A 15,388-nucleotide genomic window follows, 5' to 3' on the forward strand; every position below is an offset into this window, starting at 1 on the left:
ATTAGAAGGGATGTCAATGTAAAATTAAACGTTACGGATATCACATTATCAGGTTCTAGTACTGGATTGATTATAGGTAAGGATAAGATTTCACAAAACACCCTCACACCAAGGAAGAATGGAAGTCCTCAAATATCTGCAGGACAGAACTCTGGTTTGAAAAACAAATACGTATTAATTATATATTAGTATTAAGTAAAAGTTCTTCTTGTGAACTTTTAAATAAAAAATCATAATAAAGAATCCCACAAAATACTATCAAATGTTTTTCCTATGCACTGCTTGTATTATATAAAATGTGTGTTTACTAACTGGTAATAAATGTCTGTGAGCAGATGATGAACACAACATCAGAATAACCATACAAGCTGATTATCCTCCAATAAAAAGCATACCTTTGTAAAGCTTATGATGTAATAGTACGATTTTGTCAACACTGTACATTTTGTGGTGTACTTGTATAAGGTGAGGTCAGGTGAGGAAAAATGGTTGCTTCAAAGTTATTTGAGTAAGTGATTTAAAACGATATCTAGTTTTTAAAATAGAGCATAAAGACTTAGCTGGTAGAATTCATAGTTTAAAAGTCATTGTCTTCATTTTTTACTTTAGTAAGCATTTTATCTCAAAAACATGTATTTTTAAGATAACCAAGTTAGTACATACGGAATTAAAAATCATATTTTAAGTCTGAGACACTGCCCATATAATTAATGTTTCATATTTATACATATTGGTATTGTAATATTTTATTCATTGTTTTTCATGAAGGAAACTTTTAAAAACATCAATTTAATTTACTTTTTTCAAGTCAGAATATTAAATAAAATATAAAATCGCACCAAGAAAAGAATATGATAATATGAATTTGAATTTGTCAATATAATCTATATAGTTTATTAAAATGAATCATTCTTTGCCTTTTGTCCTGTCCTTTTCAGAGAACAGTAACACAATGCCTATACTTACTTTTTTTTCTCATCACTTTTCTTTGTTTGTCTTTCTTTCTCTCTCAATGCCCACCCTTTTCTCTTTCTACCTTTCCATCTCCCCTTCCTGTTTCAGCAGTACCACTACCAAGAAGACGACTCGCCGTCTCTTGACCATGGGTTCCCGCGGCTCACCAACGAGGTGCGCGCCCCTGAGCTTGTGCACATTTCCGAGAAGAACCTGTCTGAGATCGAGAATGTGCACGGCTACGTGTCTCATTCCCACATCTCTCCTCTCAAGGTTAGTACCCCAAACTCTCTCCCATTATTCTAAGTATGGGCTTTTGCACCTGCCATAAAAAACATTTATCCCAATTCAGCACCATGAATGACTGCCAACATGGCCTTCCCTCGGTCTCTATCACTCCTACGTTTGTCTTTTTAGCTTAAATATGATCACGGACTGCTCAGTTTTCTTTATAGTTAATTTTGTAACTGTTCGGCAGATGTAAGGAAAACATTAAACAACACCTTGCAGTGTGCTGCTGAGTAAACAGTAGATTATGGTTGAATTCAGCCCAATTTCAAAAGTATATTTTTTTTATGCTTCACAATCCTTGAATTCTGCTTTTGTTTTTGTTTTTCTTTTATCTTGATGTGCTTTCCTGTTCCATAGAAGCACACATTGGTGGCAATAATCTGGATGTCAGTTTGTAGTTTTTATGTATCATTAGAAGATGAAATGACGTCTTCATCCCTCCTTCTCTCTGTCTTTATCATTCCTTACACACATTTTCCCTCTGCATTGTCCTGATACATAAAGTGCCGGTGTGTATGCTGACCTAAAGTCAAGCCTCTAACATCTCAGTGCCTCTCTCTGCCCACAAAAGAGCACACTTCCATGTAGAGTCCAAAGTTGGAGAAAAAACTCTTTTCAGCTGTGTTCACAGGTGTCAGGTGCATAGTACAAGGCAAGCTACTGAATTATTGACCTGCTTCAATAAGACAGTGATGTTAAAGATCAGCTGGCGGTTCAGCTGGCAGATGGAGTTTGTTGTGAAGTGGTTGTGTTTCTACTTAGGTTTTGAGCCAGCAGAGGGCAATGTTGGAAATGAAGAGAAGTTTTATTGTGGCTGCAGTATATTTCAGGCAATGTTTAAGATCCTGGGCAAACCATTTGCTGTTTCAGTGAAAATTCAGGCCCAAATATATTCAGGAATGACATAAACAACCTTGTTAGTGGAGACATGGGCATGAATTTGTTTTGTTGGAATAAAAATACCATTAGAAATAATTTGACATGGATCTGATTTGATGTGGTAGATATAGTATGCAGCAAAATAATTCTTCAATAATGTTCAAAGGAAATATTGTTGTTGAGGGAAGTGACTCTTCCCTCATAGAAAGATATTCTACATGATATATAACTTCAGTATGTGAAGAAATGATTTCATTACCCTCAGGTGTAATTTACTTTAAAAGTACTATTTTCTGTATAGTCTTTAGGGTTGGATTTATTTTTCCTTTGATTTGTTTAATATTCCATCTGCTTCCACTGGCCATCTTAAAATGGTTCCGAATAGTTATTAGACGTGGTCATAAATAAAATGTTGTGTATTAAATGATGTTGGTTAGAATGCATTTAATCGGACTCTTGGCCTTGGCTTTGATTTAGTGAAGACTTTTGGAATGGCCTGCTGCATTACAGCAGAAACTCAATATGATCAAACGTCATTAAACACAGTACTTCTCCTGTAGTATTTTTGCTAGATGATGTTAATGCATTTGTCTTTGAATATAAGACCAGATCCTTTAGTTCTCATTGTTTCCGTTTGACATGCTGGAAATCATACACTGTCACCATCTACTGTCAGGACCTCCGGGTGCTTTAGCTCTGTTACACCCTCTTCCTATGTTGTGTCATAAAGCAATATCTGTTGGTGCGGTGATGTAATTCAGCAGACTATCCATGCCATCTGACCCATTGTCATACGTTGTAAACTGTCTGGAAAGTTAATGAGGTCATTGTTTATGTAAATGTAACACACAGCAGTGATATGGCTATATCAACCTCAAACTAACCTTTGGGTTATTATTATAGTTTTTTTTAACAAAACTGTTCATAACATTAGAGAAAAAGCTGAATTAGCAGGTCTCTACACCATTATGGCTGTTAATTATCACAGGAATTATATTTTTAATTATGGTTGCAAAGTTGTTTGAGTGTTGACAATTGACAGTCATTCAGCCAATGTTGGTATATGTTTATTGACAAGCTGTGAACACAACACAGTTCTTTTTTTTTCTTCAGAAATCAGTTGAGTCTTTAATTAGTGCTGTAGTGATGATCAGTGAATTAGATTTTGCATGTGCAGTCAGTCTGTGAGGGGGATATCTCTCACTGGGTAAGAGGCTCTTCCTCATTGACAGAAATAATGCAGGAAGCCAGAGAGATCCACTCCCTCTCATCCCCATTCAATCTTAACCCCTTTGAACATGTTTCCCTTCTCCTCCCACTCAACATGTGACAGGGTAACCATTACTAATGCTTTTTTTAGCCTGATCCATTAGGCTCCCTTCTCTCTCTCTCTCTCTCTCTCTCTCTCTCTCTCTCTCTCTCTCTCTCTCGTTTTACTGGTTAGTGATATTGTCTTTCATTTCTTACCTGCAGCCTGCACTGGTTACCCGTTTTGATCTTGCATACCCGGGTGTGACCACAGCAAACTACATGGCAAGTTTTATTTAATTTAATTTTTATTTTACCTCTGGGGAATCTCAATCCCCTGTATTTTTGGGTTTTATTTAAAACTCAAACCTTGTTTCTGGGTCCTTGTACCCAGATGATCGATGTCCCCTCGGGGCTGCATGGACTTTACATTGGTGTTGTCTTTAATCCATTGCTTGCAGAAGCAGTTTTACTTTTCTTGTTGGTCGCTGCCCTTTTCTTGTCATACCCATGCGTGTCTGTGACCCATTTGCTTGCCAGCAAATTCCATGCACTTGTTGTGGTGTTACTGTGATCTGGTGTTAAGCTGTCTCTGTTAATGATGTATCAATTAATTAATCAATTTTATTTGTCACATGAAATCGTATGAGGTAGAATTCCAGTTAAATGAAATCTCATCAGCTCCATTAACTCGCAGGATTCATCATAGAGCAGAATGCGGGGAGAAAAGGCTGTTACCGGGTGGTTTGGATCTCCTAGCCTTTTTTTTGCAACACCTGGTGTAAATATCCTTTAGGCAAGGTAGACACAGCCTATTGTATGTTCAGCCGAGCAAACCACTCTCTGCAGGGCCTTGCAGTCCGGTTCCCCGCCAGTATTTGAGGGGATACTCTTAATTTCCTCAAACGTCTGACCAGAGATGGGGACTCGAGTCTGAGACTCTGACTTTAAGAAACTTTAAGAAACAATAGAGTCTGTTTCCATGGACCAACACAAGCTGCCTTTATGGCTGCCACCATTCCCCTCATTGTTAAGGAAGATGACATGGGCTGTGCAGGATAGAGGATGTAGAGTTGTACCATTGATTGAAACACTCCCCAGTGGTAGTATTTCTCTTCCCTGGTTAATGGAGCCCGGGCTCCTTGCTTATTGCTAATCGCAGATTGGCGCAACCCCATGGCTAGAGATGTGGCACTCTCAGGGGCCATCGACAAAGCCTGAGCCCCAGGGGGAAAGATTTGAAAAAGTGTTCCTGTGGCCCAGTGGGCTATACCTGGGTGCAATAACTGGGGCGATTGTGCAATACACCATACAGTGCCCTTCAAATACACCAAGCAGAGAGGGGGCACCACATCACACCCACTGAATAGATCAGCTTTGGTAGTGGGCTATACCTGGGCGAGCTGATTATCAGTGAAGCCATACACACCTGGGCTTGATAAGCCTGTGTATGCGTGTGTCTTAAAGAGATATCCATGTCAACTGCCCCAGTGGAATCAGTCCCCATACATATGCCATAGGCTTGGGTCGGTGTAAACATTGTCAAATCGGTTTGATATCAGGTCAAACACCGGACCGGTATACCGAATTTTACCACTAGGTGTCACACTTGTCTTAATGGCTCCAAAGTGAGACCATAAGACTTCTGAGAAAGTTCATAATGACGCTGTAGCGACTCCAGACCACATAGCAGCGGTAATGCACCTCTAAGCCATGACTATTTATCTGCAGTGAGCTTATTATAATCTCTTTGGTTAGATGTTTACACTTTGTCTTGTCTTTTTCAGCTCACCTCTTTCCTCGGCTTGAAATCTGTCGTTTTCTGTGACTAAAGGGGGGGCGTGACGAATAAACGAAAATGCTAAATAATAGCCTGCGAATGTACACAACTCGTCCTTGTGTGGCAGTAGTGTCAGTGATCCTCAGCTGTTTTATTTCAGAGCGCTCCGGTGTGCTAGAGATTCAGAATGCTCGGGAAAATGTACGTTGATCAATAAAAGAGGGAAGCTACTGAAAAGCTATTTGATTCAGAAACTGCAACACTATTTAAAAGTAGTAAAACTAGTACCGCTACTGCCCAACACTGCTTATAATACAAGTTGGATTTAGCGCTGTGACGGCATCTGCACAGGTCGCTAATGTAGGCTACTTTTTAATTTGCCAGAAGGTGTCATCCGGTTTGATTTCATGCTAACCTGTTGAACCGGCATTTGTCACTCATCCACCGGAACTCAATTTTCCTTCAGTACACCGTCTGGGTTTGCGGTATATTCTTGGGTTTTCTCCGGCCAAATCTTTGGCGGTCCAATCAGCGAACAGAGGGAGTGGCTGAGAACGATGACGTTGAGGTTGTGCGCTAGTTGAGTTGTAGTTCCGTAATGTTGGCGGAGAAAGATGCGAGCAAAGCCTTTCGGTCCGTTGTGGCAACGCTGCCGAATATCCAGAAGTTAAAGCCCGAGCAAAAACGATCTTTGCTGAGTTGTGTTGATGGTCATGATGTTGTGGCCCTCCTCCCCACAGGGTTCGGGAAAAGTTAGATTTTCCAGCTCACTCCGTTAGTGGTGAAGGAGTTGGCTAAGGCGAACGCTAGAGACGTCACGACCAAACGTTAGCGATTGGTTATGGCTAGTGCTGTCAAACGATTAAAATATTTAATCGCAATTAATCGCATTAATGTCATAGTTAACTCACGATTAATCGCAATTAATCACACATTTTTGTCTATTTTAAATGTCCCTTGACCCATTTTCTCATTTTAATGCTCTTATCAACATGGACAAGTGGATTGGCTTGCTTTGTGCAAATTATTTTTTTATTGAAATGGAATGGAAATTGATTTATTTGAAACAGGGACAATGCACAAATAAACATTAAACTTGTTAAACAAGAGAATATGTCTTGGGCCAGGTTATAGCAACAATTTCCACCTGTAGTCCCTGGGCAGGTAAACAACAAGGTAAAACCAGGTAAAACAACATTGGCATATATATATACATAGTGTTCAATTTTACACTAACATTCACACTTGGAGCTAATAATCTATTACACAATGTAATACTGTTACCTCCATTTTCCATTGCAGATAGTACTGCCTCATGCCTGAGGCGAGCATAGCTGGTCGTCATAGCGACTGCCGTGGGCGTAGTTTGGTAACGTCGCATTTCCCCATAGACAGTTTCCCCCGACTCATTTCCTGGTTGTCCTTCTCCATCAACTCAAGGAGAGGGGTAACTTTTCCTGCTCCAGGTTTCCCACCGTGGTCAGAAAGAACAGGGAGACTCTTTGGTTCTCTCACTATGACTCTAGAGTCACTACTCGCTCCGAAGGTAATCGCCGTGACGAGCCTTACTAGATATACGGCTCACATGCCCAACAAGTGTGTGCTGCCGGTGCGGCCGCGCCGTGTGTCTGTTTTGTTTCCGGTCTGCGAAATACCCCCTCTTCAACCACTACTATTGGCCAGGCGTACAAGGTAACGTAACCCCATTTGTTCAGGTCCTATCCCCTGACCAATCGGCTATCCTAACCTTAACCACTCGAGGTGAAATGCCTAACCGCAACCAATTGAGCTGCTTCGTAGGGCGGGTCTTGGCGTGGCCATAGTGGGATTCGTAATTTTGCTTCCGGTCTAGCTAGATCTGAAAGAACGTTGCGATAAAAAAATTGACGGCGTTAAAATTTGTTTGCATTAATGCCTTTAATAACGCGTTAAACTGATAGCCCTAGTTATGGCAGATCCAGAGTGGCTCTGGGCAGATCCAATAGTTTTAAACTTCAACACTTGACACTTGTCAATGGAGAGTGGCCAGACTCTCTGTACAAATGAAATGTACGAGAATCTGGTAGGACCAGGCTACCGGACCGGACAACTGAAACCGGAAATCGACCCAATTCTCATATGCGATATGCATATGAGTGGAGAGCAAGTGGCAACTTCCAGGATTAAAAGTGAAGCCAATGCGGAAGTCCCTCAAACCTGCATTTTATCTCATTTCCAGCAGGGGGCTACTCCACTGGCTCAAAAAATAAGTCTGTTTCTATAGAAGTCTCTGCAAAATCACCCTCTTTCTTACTTATTATTACCTCAGTAAACATTTTATTAATGAGTGAATGGTCTCAATCGTTAGTTTTAGGTCTTCAATACAGCATGAAATTATGGTCCCATTTATTTTGAAATAAAAGATAAAGCAGGACATATTTAGGGCGTAGCTACATGCCAACCTGTCAATCATAATAGAGGCTTTGCAATGCTAACCATAGCCCGTTTATTAAAGGAAAATTCCGGCCAATTTTTACGTTAATCTTGATCGCTATAGCTACGCGAGTACTTTCGATAGAAAAAACCCCGACCCAAATCAGTGCAGGTAACACGGAGAAGCTGCAGCTACGTACTACAAGCGTCCCCTGAGCTAAAACGGCAGTGCTCGGGGCAAGTTTTAGAGTGCCTTTGTGCCTCTTAACAGACACAATATGCAATTAATATGTCTGTGCCACAAGAACAGGGCCCTTACGTGTCAACAAGATGCGTTTTCAACTCAGACATTGTTTAAATTCACCTACCCTGGTCCCTGTCTCGATCCTGCCAGTAGCTAGCTTGCCCTGCTAGCTGATAGCCGTTAGCTGCCGTTTGGTGAGTGTATTCAGACAGGCTTCTGTGATAATCATCCCAATATTAATCCACGGAGCGGTGGTGGTGTGGCTATGTCCTCCAGAGGACAGGTCATGTCACGTCTTGAAGTGTATTCTCCCCTAAAAAAAACAATAGTGCGGTAGTAGCTGTTAGCTGCTAGCTGCCCTCCGGTGAGTGTGTACAGCCAGATAGCTGTTAGCCGTTAGCTGCTAGCTGCCGTCCGGTGAGTGTATTCAGCCAGGCATCTGTGATAATCATCCCAATAAAAATCCACGCTAAACCCAACATCCCACAATGTCAATGTTAGCTAGATGCTAGTCTCGCATTGCCAGACATTACTCCGCAGCGGAGTTGCTACATGCTGCTATGTTGATGATTATAAAAGCCTGTGGTCATGCAGAGCTCTGTACCCGGCTGACAGTCACATTTTATCGGCTAAACATTTATCCAACCGCAAAACTCGCAAAGCTGGATGACTCGCATCAGAAGGGGTAGAAATGAGTGACTTTCACTCTTTAGCATTAAGCTTAGCCCAGCTCTCCATTATTTTTACAGTCTATGGTGGAGAGATACGATAAAAGAATGCCAGTTATGTTCTGTAACTATGTTCTGTAACTGCATTTAAGCATGACACTCCTCTGGCAGTCGTCTTAAACCCGCCCCCACATGAGATAAACAGCTGTGATTGGCCTGTCCAGGTTATCTTTGGCTGAATTTGTAACTGCCGGAGCAAATGGAACATGAACTCAGCCGATTCTCCTAGTTCCCAGGCTAGCAAAAGTAAGCAAGCAAAGAGAAACTTCCCATCAGATACATCCTCAGTGTACAAAATAAAATAAAAATCAGATTTCTTATATTATATCTTATGTTATATTTGGTGTAGAAGATATCTTTAGTAGTTTTCCCTTCCTCAGGACGTGCTCACCTAATTAATTGCTCCCTAACTTTTATGTATTTAACCACAGTTGATGAGATATCATGAGATGTATTGTTACTAGAACTTTACAGTAAACACTTTGGAGAGGGACCTTAAGAGGACAAATCTCTAAACTGCTAATCATTAAAAAGAAAAACACTTTCATTTTTTAGGATAAATTGATCATTTTAAGATGATTTTCAGCCAGTTTTGTTATATTGTACTCTCACACAAATAATTGCTTGCTGGTTTCAGTTTTAATCAATTAATTACTTGTTTTTTTGGCTTTTGGAACTTTTTAGCAACATCACTTTGGGTGAGATTAGGGGATCTATTGGAATGGATCTATGGGTGTAATTTCCTGATGGGTTGATTCCCTCGTGGTGTAAAGAAGGACCTGACTGGATCTGTAATGTGAGTATGAGAAAGGCAGTGCGACAGAGACAAGTGGGTAAGGGGGTTGTGAATAGGCCCAGCACCACACATTCTGTGCTCAGCCTTTTTGTTTCCTCTTAGCCTTGGGACTTTTGAATGAAAAATTGCTTTAATACAGCCGGTGTAATTGTAAAGGCAGCAGGGAGGTAAAAATTATGGTTTTATCTAGGACCAGAGTAGGTGTAACCCCTCCTACGCTGGCCGGATCAAGCACCACTGATTAGAGAGTGTGACTCAGGGAAGATATTATTGATTCTAACTGCTGCGATGTTAATTGATCGCCACCCTCTTTCCATGGTAGTGTTCGTTTGTAAAAACACATGCACACAAACAATTACTTCTCTGTCAATCAGGCAGGGTGAAGTTGTTGAGTTATACTGTACATACTAGTTAAATGAATACTGCAGAAGCAGTCACTGCTTTATGCTCAGCAAGGGGTTGCAGAGGTCAGTTTAAAAGTGCACTTCCTAGTATAACTATGTCCCATGGGGCAAAGATTTTTCTCTAATCCACTCCCTACTTGTAGTTATTCTTCTTCTTTCTTTTTATCCACACAATGTGAGGCCATGATAACCTTGTGAAAACTCTCAGATTGTTTTTTCAAGCATTGTGGGTTAGTGGGAACGTGGATAACAACAGTGCCACCATTAGCAACAATGGGGATAGGAGAATCCTTTTCTGTCAAATACTGCCTGCACTTCATGATGGCACCTTGTGGATAATTGGTAAAGCCAAAGACTTTCATTTGAGAATCACATCTAATTTCTTAGGATATTTTTTTTCTGTACTGAAGACATGTCAATTTTTTTTTTTTATAGCACCTTTCAAAATATGTAGGCAATTCAAAGTGCTTAATACTACTGTACACTAGGGTCAGTTTAAGTAATTAATTATAGTTTATAAAAACCTAGTCTCTCTTTGCCAGACCCTCCTCCAAAGCGCTGAAGGAGGGTCTGGCTACTTCACATAGCATTCGGGATGGGAGGAAAACGTGCTCTGGTTTAATGGCATTTCTTCAAGCCAATCAGAATCATCATAGGTGGCGCTAAAGAGCCGCTGCAAAATAGTCGTGCAAGAGAAAATTGAGATTGGACAGATAGTCTAGCTAGCTGTCTCAATTTACCATGCAGAGATCTGAGGAGCAGTCAAAAATAGTCGTCATTGAAAATTGTATTTAAAATTCCAGCACAAAGAAAGCAGAAGGAAATGGAAAATACAAGCATCCGGTGGAATTTCCTGCAGCACCGGAGCAATCCTGGAAGTGGAATGTCAAGAATATAAACTAATAAAAACATAACCCAGGCTGCAGCTAATATCTGGTTGAACGCAACACATTAGATGTTTCTCAGTCAGTTGTTTTAATTTAATGTGACTTTAAAAAAACAATGAACAATAGACCTTAAAATTGAAGAATGACATTGAAACACATTGCATCTATGTATTTATCATTCTCTACTGTAGACTGTAGTTAATTTGCAGTAAACAAATGTTTAATTTAAAAGGGGTTATCACTCATCTTGACATGATATTTTTAGCATTTTCTGTTCTGTGGATGTTGATGACAGAAATTTATTTTCTCCCAGCTGAAAATGGTATCAGAGGACAGTGTTTCCTTTAGGATTTTTTTTAGCAGTGGGGGCAGATCTGTCGGAACCCCTCCTCTTCCCCCCCCCAGTCCCGCGCCCTGCCGCCAAATGTTTTATGTATTAAACGGAACTGACATATTCACACATGAGACATATTCACACATGAGGCATATTTTCATTTCGTTTTGATTGAACTGTATTTTTGAGGAACTGTAGGTCTACAAAATGAATTTTACAAGAAATTCTTCATAGGGAAACCAAAACTCAAAGTAGGCTATAGTATGAAACCATTCATATTGAAACTAATTGCATATTTGCCTCAGTGGCAAAGTTTGCAGCCTTGCTGTGTGCATTTGATTTTTCTTGTCTTTTGCCAAAATATAGGCTCAGCTATAGGGGAATTCAGAAAGAGGTGGCCCATTAATGCTGAGTAGCACACATGCTGCTAGATGGTCCCCCTGTGGCCTGTTCTTTAACACTAGAATGGCCAGGACGTTTTGAAATTTATATGTGTAATAACTTTGCTAAATAAAAAAATACAATCCTGCTGGTACCTGACTTTTCCTAAAAGAGTCTGTATTTTTATTTAAAATTGTTTTTATATAGCCTACATTACACAAAAGGCAAAGAAAATACAATCACTTTTACCTATTTTGGCCATTTTTTCGCGGTTTTGTTTTTAATCTTTTGCGTGGTTGAAGATGCATCTTGGTTGCTTAGTAATAATCATAGTCTCTGTCAGAGAAACGTAACTCTCAAGTAACAAGTGTGGGCCGTCAGCCACCGATCATCACCGATGGGCCGAAGGCAAAGACAGGGTCGGTAACGCAGGCTACGGCGTAGATGGACTCTGTTCTGAATCAGAAGAAAAGCACCGGGCGCTCGCTCTGTGAAAGGCGCGGTACACGTAGATGGCCGGTAGATGTCTACGTGTTCATATAACTTTATACATGCTACAACTGGCTGGAATCATTGCACACATCCTCTCCAAGGAGTGCACCAGCTGTAAAATGTCCCGGAGGAAGTTCATGCAGCAACTGGCAGAGGAGCTGAGAGCCGAGTTTATGGAGGAAAAAAAGGGAAGCGGCGCACGGTCTGAACAGCGCTGCGCACCGCAGCAGACACCAAAACGGAGGCAGGGCCAGGTTAGGTTAGGTTATAAATGTTCAAATAACATACTCTTAATTGTTATTTGGCTGTGAATTATGTTGAATGAATTTCCCCCAATATGTTTTGAGACACGATTGTATGAAATAATCACGGTTGAGCCTACTATGCCATGATATGATATCAAGGGCGTTGTATAGAATCAACAGCCACGTGCAATTTAGCTAGCAGGTGAAGGTGAAACTAAAAATGTGCAAGAACTATAGACTAATACAGGCTTAAATGAACTGACAACATAAGTTATACGACTTACAGTTCTCAAGGATGCACACATGCCATCTCAACCGGGTCTCTTTTTTCTTTCTCCCTTTTCTCCGAGTGGCACGTGTGCCCACTCGCGTTGTGAAGCGCGTGTCCACGCTATTCTTGGACGTGCTTTTTAACGATCACTGCTGATAGACGGCTTTTTGTACATTTCTGATACCGTGGCGGGAGAAATCTAACCGTGGCGTACCGCCACTTGCCAATCAACGTAGAGGAAACACTGGAGGAGCCTTCTAGATGGTGAATCTATTTATTGAGCTGAGGCTCAACACATTGATGAGTGACTAGTGTCCTTGAAGCTGAATATTATACGGACAGAATGTCGGGGCAATAAGCAACGCATTCTCATGAACGGGTTGGTAGGATATCGTACGAAAGGTTACGCACACTAAAACGTATGTTATCATAAAACTAGGAGACTGCCGGCTGGTCACGTGACATCGGCTACAGAGCTCTGTGCTACAGAGCAGCAGTTGCTAGCTGTTTAAGCCACTACAGACCTCTGTCACAGCTCGTTGTATCAGCGGCAGTTAGTAGATGTATTTAGCCGCTACAGAGCTCTGCAGCGCCGGCTATGGTGCTTCACATGGTGCTCCCCCTCATGGTGCTCCCCCTCATGGTGCTCCCCCTCATGGTGCTCCCCCGCATGGTGCTCCCCCGCATGGTGCTCCCCCGCATGGTGCTCCCCCGCATGGTGCTCCGTCAGGTCAGCGGTAGTTAGTGGTGCGCTGGACAGAGCGCTGCGAGCTGCCAGTCGTTTCGGCAGAGATTACGGTTAAATTGAAATTACGGTAGCATTATGCGGCGATGAAAGTTAAGTTTTAGGCACCTAAAGGTTAGGTTTTAGGAAAAAGTTTGTATTAAACTAAAAAGTTTGTATTAAAACACTTCCTGGGTGAAAGTCTTTTGTTTCTCCCGGGAAGCCAACTCCGCTGCCTGGCTTGAAAGTCCTGTGTGTTAATGCCCACCCATTGCCCCAACCACCTCCCTACGTGGCCAGTCGCGTTCTTATACAGCAGCAGTCAATGTGGTGCGCACAGCAAAAAACAACAACATGGAAATCATATGAATACATCAATCATATGAGTACAGTGCTTATCTTTTTGTAGCTTTTCGAACGTATGGTTCATGAGAACATGGATCACTCTGAATGTATTCCTGCTATCAGAAGGTTAGTTTATACCATTTTATAGAATTTTAGCTCTGGGAGTATATGGATTACGTGATATATATGAGCATGACAGACTGTATTTTATCTTCATTTTTCTTTTATGGATTTTTTTCTTTTTTGTGACATTGAAACACTATTCCTGGCACAAAGTCAATACATTTGGATTTTGGAAATGGCTTTGTTACTTCTGTTTGTTTTTTTCTAATTCAAGTTTGTATAAAACACTTTGTGACCAAAGCACAGATTCATACCTTAATTTCCATATTTGCCCTCAGACCACTGTACTGTTTCTGTGTTGGTACTGATCTGCTATTGAAATGGTCTATAGTATGTGAGCAACTGTGGCAAGACACCCTTTCTGCCTTAAGAAGAAGATGTGTAATTTTCAGTGACAGACTACAGTACACTAAACAATATGTGCATATTCTAAATGATTTCCTGCGTTCAACTGTTGAGTACATTTAACTGATGAGTTAATCAGAGGAAGATAATGTTATCTGTTCCCACCCTTCTTTAATGACTGTTGTCTCCAAGTAGCAAAGGAAAAAGGAGTACTGTAAAACCTCTTAAGAATGAGGTCTGGGTGGATGAATGGGTCTACTGTACAAGGCATATGACTTCCACACTGGAGACTGAAGTTTTCTTCCTGCTTCCTACTAACAGCCAACATTTTGGGTCTTGAAACCTAATCCTACAGAATTATTTGACTCTGTTGCAAAATACAGTAAACCATTGCTCCTGCAGGAAGCAGGTATATACAGTACAGTTTATTTTAAACTGAGATAGCATTACATCCTTTGCTTAAAATGTAGGATTGTCACATTATAACCACAACCTTGCCTAAGGTTTGCAGTTCTTATTACATAATCTTTTTGTTTTCTCACAAGTTTGCTTTTGGTATCAAAAGTGCAGCAGCTTTATATTTAATGATGTAATATTAAGGGGCAACTGTTCTATTGTCTTAATGGATAGCACATCCATTAAGACAATAGAACACTTGCTAATCAAAAACATCATAGAAGAAGAGTTTTACAGACCCAAACATTGAGAGCACAGCTGAGATCTGCAAGATTTGGGTAACGAAGATTCACTCAAACTGAATTGTCATCTAAAGGTTATACAGACAATTCAATTCATCATAGCAAATGCATGAATATTCATTACACATTTGATAAAACTGCACTTTTCAGTCACTCTAATTGGGTCAAAGGAACTGTCTAGACTTACAGTCATCAAAGGGATTCTTTAAAATGTCTCCTTCTGTTTTAAAAGTGCCCAACTGCCAGTCACATTTGGACAGTTCTTGGAAGGTAATAGATTGAGACTTGAGTCCCAGTAGATAATGTTACAATCAAATACTATCAAAGGCCTCAAGAAACTTTTCGTTTCCAATCTCTGACATCAGATGGATGAGCACTTACGAGGCTAAGTGAAGCAAAATAATTTATTGCAGCATTGGTAGACTTCACGGTTTATCTTTCACTGACACACTGTTAAAGGGGTTCTGTCCAGTTATCAAAATGCAAGCTACTTGCAAATAAAGCATGGTGAGTTCCAAAGGACAAATATTTTACTATACCCATTTGGTAAAACTTTATTTGAAGGGGTTAGCATAAGACTGACATGACACCATCATAACCTTGACATGACACCAGTCATGAACATGAAGGATTCTTTATGAATGTTTCTGACTGTTATGTAAATTATGACACTTTTATTGCAGACTTGACATTGTTTGAGATGTTTGTATTATGACAACTAGACATTAAGCAAGACAACATAATATGTCAATGTCTTTTTTATAACAACTTGACACTAACCTAGACAACATAACCATGTGAATACAT

General features: G+C 40.5%; 1 protein-coding gene across 3 annotated transcripts in view; it reads left to right on the plus strand.

Annotated features, from left to right (window-relative positions):
- LOC114566355 (disks large homolog 1-like) overlaps positions 1-15,388 on the plus strand; it is a 152,708-nt gene that overhangs the window by 118,446 nt on the left and 18,874 nt on the right. For 2 of the 3 annotated variants that reach the window (XM_028594739.1, XM_028594741.1), the window contains exon 6: positions 1,063-1,227. In XM_028594739.1, coding sequence (XP_028450540.1) covers positions 1,063-1,227 — 165 coding nt within the window. The remainder of the gene's footprint in view (positions 1-1,062; positions 1,228-15,388) is intronic. The other variant, XM_028594740.1, reaches the window with a different exon arrangement.

The sequence above is a fragment of the Perca flavescens genome, chromosome 13 (assembly GCF_004354835.1).
Source record: "Perca flavescens isolate YP-PL-M2 chromosome 13, PFLA_1.0, whole genome shotgun sequence".
In the NCBI taxonomy this organism is placed as follows: domain Eukaryota; kingdom Metazoa; phylum Chordata; class Actinopteri; order Perciformes; family Percidae; genus Perca; species Perca flavescens.